The sequence below is a fragment of the Orycteropus afer genome, unplaced genomic scaffold, assembly GCF_000298275.1.
Source record: "Orycteropus afer afer isolate SDZICR_OR568_19922 unplaced genomic scaffold, OryAfe1.0 scaffold00169, whole genome shotgun sequence".
NCBI lineage: Eukaryota > Metazoa > Chordata > Mammalia > Tubulidentata > Orycteropodidae > Orycteropus > Orycteropus afer.
The window spans coordinates 1,131,061-1,136,654 of NW_006921756.1; the positions used below are offsets into that span (position 1 = coordinate 1,131,061).

The 5,594-nt window shown below is 36.3% G+C and overlaps 1 protein-coding gene across 1 annotated transcript in view; it reads left to right on the forward strand.

Moving 5' to 3' along the window:
- The window catches only part of MAST2 (microtubule associated serine/threonine kinase 2), a 394,690-nt gene that overhangs the window by 57,900 nt on the left and 331,196 nt on the right, over positions 1–5,594 (forward strand). Inside the window, exon 2 of the mRNA XM_007946677.2 lies at positions 5,228–5,375. Coding sequence (XP_007944868.1) covers positions 5,228–5,375 — 148 coding nt within the window. The remainder of the gene's footprint in view (positions 1–5,227; positions 5,376–5,594) is intronic.

Here is a 5,594-nt window from a genome sequence, read left to right on the forward strand (position 1 = left end):
TTTTGACTTGAGTCACCTGGATTTCTAGCTACAGAATCATATCATCAGCAAATAAGGATAGTTTGACTTCTTCCTTACCGATTTGGATGCCTTTGATTTCTCTTTCTTGCCTTAGGCCCTGGCTAGGACTTCCAGTACAGTGTTGAATAGAAGTGGTGATAGAGGGCATTCTTGTCTGGTTCTTGTTCACAAGAGGAATGGTTTCAATCTCTCTCCATTGAGAATAATGTTCGCTGTTGGTTTTGCATAGATGCCCTTTATTATGTTGAGGAATGTCCCTTCTATTCCTATTTTGCTGAGAGTTTTGTTCAGGAATGGGTTTTGGATTTTATCAAATACCTTTCCTGCATCAATTGATATGATCATGTGGTTTTTCTTCTTTGTTTTATTTATGTGGTGGAGGATGTTGATTGTTTTTCTAATGTGGAACCATCCCTGCATACCTGATATGAACCCCACTTGGTCATAATGAATGATTTCTTGGTATGTTGTTGGAGTCTGTTGGCTAGGATTTTGTTGAAGATTTTTATGTCTATATTCCTGAGGGATATTGGTCTGTAGTTTTCCTTTAGAGTGATGTCTTTGCATGGTTTTGGTATCAAGTTTATGCTTGCTTCATAAAATGAGTTAGGGAGGATTCCATAATTTTCTATGTTTTGGAATAGTTTGAGTAGGATTGGTGTCTGTTTGTCTCTGAATGTTTGGTAGAATTCTCCAGTGAAACCGTCTGGGCCAGGACTTTTTTTTTGTTGATAATTTTTTTATGTCCTGTTCAATTTCTTCTTTTGATATGGATCTGTTCAACTTTTCCACATCAGTCTGTTACTTTAGGTAAGTGGTGTGTTTCTAGAAATCTGTCCATTTCTTCCAGATTTTCAAATTTGTTGGAGTTCAGTTCTTCATAGTATCCTGATATCATCCTTTTTATTTCAATTGGTTCTGTTGTGATGTCACCCATTTTGTTTTTTATTTGTCTTATTTGTGTTCTCTCCCTCTTTTCCTTTGTTAAATTTGTCAGTGGTTTCTCAATTTTATTAATTTTTTCATGAAACCAACTTCTGGTTTTGTTGACTTTTTCTATAGCCCTTCTATTTTCTGTTTCATTGATTTTTGTTCAAATCTTTATTTTTTTCCTTTTTTCTGATGTCTGTAGGCTTTTCTTGTTCTTTTACTCATTATTGGAGATGTTGGTTTAAAGTGTTGATTTTGGCTCTTCTTTTTTAAAGTGTGTATATTGCTATAAATTGGCCTCTGATCACTGCTTTTGCTGTGTCCCATAGGTTTTGGTATGTTGTATGTTCATTCTCATTTGATTGCAGGAATTTTTGAATTTCAATTTTTATTATTTCTCTTACCCAGTCTTTCTTAAGGAGGGTGTTGTTCAGTTTCCATTGGTTTACTGTTTTTTCCATTGATCTTCTATTGATTTCTAATTTGATATTATTATGGTCTGAGAAGATGCTTTGTAGTATTTCAATGTTTTTAAATTTATGAAGGCTTGCTTTATGGACTAACATATGGTCTATCATGGAAAATGTTCCATGTGCACTGGAAAAGAATGTATATTGTGTTGTTATTGGTGAAGTGCTCTGTAGATGTCTATAAGGTCAAGTTGTGGAATGTATTGTTTAGCTCTTCTGTATCTTTGTTTTTCCAGTTGTTCTTTCATTGGAAGTGGTGTATTAAAGTCTCCCACTATGACTGTGGAGGCATCTATTTTCCTTTTTCAGCTCTTTTAAAGTCTTATTTATATATTTTGGGGCTGTTTCATTGGGCCCATAGGTATTTATTATAGTTATATCTTCTTGTTGAATTGATGCTTTAATTATTATATAATGTCCTTCCTTGTCTCATGTGGTGGTTTTTGGCTTAAAGTCAATTTGATCAGAAATTAATATGGCCACTCCTGCTTTTTTACGGTTGCCATTTGCTTGATACATCTTTTTCCAACCTTTGGTTTTTAGTCTATTTTTGTCTTTGTCTCTAAGGTGTGTCTCTTGTAGACAACATATTGATGGGTTTTTGTTTTCTTGAGAGGTGCATTTAGTCCAGTAACATCAGTGTAATTATTGACAAGTATAAATTGGTTTCTGTCATTTTGTTATGTGTTTTTTCATAGTGTCCCTGATTTCTTTGTTGCATATTATTTTCTGTGCTGAACTCAATTATGTTTATGAATCGTGTCATTATTTCCTTTGTTGCTATTGTTTTAGTATTTGCCAAATATTTGTGCTTGTCCTCTTTTTTATTGTGATGTGAAGGTTTATCATTTTTCTTTGAGGTTACCCTGTGATTTGTAATTTTCTCCCCGAGATGAGAGCAGTCCTTTCTACCCTGAAACTCTCTTGACTTCCTCACCATTTAGAAGTTCTGTAACTACAAAGTATTTTCCCTGTTTTTGGTTTGTAGTTGTCCTCACTTGCCAATTGATGTCTCTGGTTCCCTGTTTACAGTCTTGTAAACTCATTTTACTTTGGATATGTCCATAGCTGTGGTTTCTGGATTATGTCATCTTGCATATTAATGGTCAGTTGTTGTTTGCTATTTTTGGTTCTTTATTCAAAGGGCTCCCTTTAGTATCTCTTGTAAGGTTGTTCTAGTTTTAACAAATTCCCTTAGTTTTTGCTTATCTGGAAATCTCCTAATTTCACCATCATATTTGAGGGATGGTTTGCCGGGTATATAATTCTTGGTTGAAAATTTTTCTCTTTCAGGGTTTTATGTATACCGTCCCATTGCCTTCTCACTTGCATGGTTTCTGCTGAGAAATCAGAGCTTATTCTTACTGGTTGTCCTTTGTAAGTAATTTTTGTTTTTCCCCTGCTGCTTTAGGATTCTGTCTTTGTCTTTGTTTTTGATGAGTTTGATGATGATGTGTCTTGGTGATTTTCTTTTGGGGTATATCCTGGGGTTTGTTGGACTTCCTGAATGGATAAATTGTCATCTTTCATCATATCAGGGAAGTTTTCCTCCAACAAATCTTGGACAGTTTTCTCAGTGAGTTTCTTTTTCTTTTCCTGTTCTGGAATTCCAGTGACACGTATGTTATTCCTTTTGATGGTATCCCACATGTACCTTAGGCTATCTTCATTTTGTTTTGTTATTTTTTTCTGATTGATCCCTTTGCAAAGAAGTATTCAGGTATTTGTCTTCAATCTCATTATTTCTGTCTTCCATTGTATCAATTGTACTCCTTTCCCCTTTCTATGTGTTCTCTATTTGTGACAATTTAGCATTAATCTTCTGGATTTTTATCTGTAGATTTAGAATGATTTCTAATTTTTCATTTATTTTGTCATTTTGTTCTTGTATTTTCTTCCAAAATTCTTCTAGGATTTTTTCTGTGTTTTCTTTGGTCTGTCTCTCCATCCTGTAAGGATACCTAAATATAATTCTTTTGAAATCCTTATCAGAGGGTTCTAATGCTGCTTCTTCCTCAGAGATGTGTTCTGGGTCTGTATCCTGCACCTTTGTTTCTACCACTTTATCTTGCTTCTTTGTGTGGACTGTGATGGTCTGCTGTCTCCAAGACATCATGGTGGTGTTGTATTTAGATCTCTGTTAACTGTTTGTGAAGAGCAGCCAAGTGTGAGTCAGGGTCTTCTTTGGTGGTTGTGTATTGTTGGCCCTTTGGAGAAGGAAGTGGTGGCTCTCATTTAATAAGTGAACCTGCAGGACGTGTCAGTGTAGTTGTGTTGTATGGGGAGTGTTGCTGTCGTCCACTTAGTTAGACAAAAGTAATAATTGAATAACCAACAAAGCAGTAGAAGCAAATGGGCAAAAGACACTGTGTAATCACACAGGAACAGTGGCCAAAACGAGGAAAAAGGTGGGATAACCCTACCCCCCAATAATATCTGGGGAGAGGGCAATGAGAGAAAAAAGGTAGAGAAGGAGAATAATGAAGAAAAAAATGGGAAAAATGCCAAAAGGAAAATAAGGAATGGGGTTCACTACGAGAAAGAAAAAGAAAAATTGCAACCAGGAACAGGGAAAAGACAAAAAGTTGAAAACTAGAACCTGGGAGGGGAAGAATAAAGAATAATAGTAAACAGAACAAAAGTAGTAATAATAATAGTAGTAGTTTTATAACAGACAAAAACAAACAAACTAAAAAATAGAAAAAAGGAAAAAAAAATCGGGGCAGGGCGGGTCAAGGGCACCCAGGCTCCGTGCGAAGACGTAGACTGGGATGGAATTCCTGCTGGCCCAGAAGGTAGGTGGGAGTTAGGGATGGCTGCCTTTCTATTCACCAAGAGGGTGTGGGATATAAGAATAACAAGGTGAATGTTGCACCTTTCCAGTCGTCTGGGTCTGGAATGTCCTTGTGGTTCCCCGCAAGTGGAGCCTGTTCTTAAGTCCCTGGAATCTGGGAGAATGCTGTCCCTTTAAATATCAGAAATGATCAAGCCACTTGTAAATGTTCAACTTGGCTGCATCCTCTAGACAGGCAAAAAGTTCACTGCTCAGCCTGCCTTCCTCTTCATTCCTTTCCCTTTTATTCTTCAGCCGCCAGAGCAGTCCTCCGTGCAGTCCCTGGCTAGCAGAGCTGATTTTTAGGTTAATTCTTAGGTCCTACCACCACTCGACAATGTCCAAGCTGTGTGTGCCATCAGGATCGCTGCTAGATTGCAGCTTCGTATGTCTCCATTATTGGTTTTTTCATGCAAATTCTTCTGCTAGTTGTAGTTTAGTCCACTTCTATATCCTTCATTTCAAGGCTCAGGGTTTTAGGATTATCTTCTGTATCCGTGTTAATTGGTTACCCTTTTCTTTGTTGATGAGGGTCTGTGCAGTCTTTCTGTGCATCTTACTGGAACTCTTCTATAATGACTTTCACTTTTTTAAACTAAATTGCCTTTCATTGTTGAGTATAAGAAGAGTAAGTGAATATAAAGAGTATGTGAATATGTAAATACTTTAGTTAAATAACTACAAGTGTACTCATTAGTAATAATGTAGTTTATCAAAGTATCTTACCACATTATCTTGTGAACCACCTCCCCTGTTTTTCCTCTGGGTGTTTATAATCAATATTCCATGGACTTCATTGTATACATAAATACCTTTTAATAAGAAATATGTTTCTGGCATTGGGTCGTGAGAAAAGAATAGAAAATATTGTCACTTTTTAACTGTAATGAATGTTGTAGAGAGGTTTAATATAGAGTTCTTGTATGCTAGAGAAGGCATTAAGGATCTGTGTTTTACTCTTCTCTCTTTGAAGGATGTGGTAACTGGACTTAGTCCCCTGCTCTTCAGGAAGCTCAGTAATCCTGACATATTTTCATCCACTGGAAAAGCTAAACTCCAACGACAGCTTAGTCAAGATGACTGTAAATTACGGAGAGGAAGCCTGGCCAATTCTTTGTCAGGTAAATATATAACTTTTAAAATTTTTATTTTTTTCATGAAATATGGGACCAATAAGCAAGAGTAGAATCGGTATCACTTCTTCTCTGAATGTTTTATAGAATTCTCCAGTGAAACCGTCTGGGCCAGGACTTTTTTTAGTTGGTAATTTTTTGATGACCTGTTCAATTTCTTCTTTTGTGATGGGCCTGTTCAAATTTTTCACTTCAGTCTGTGTTAGT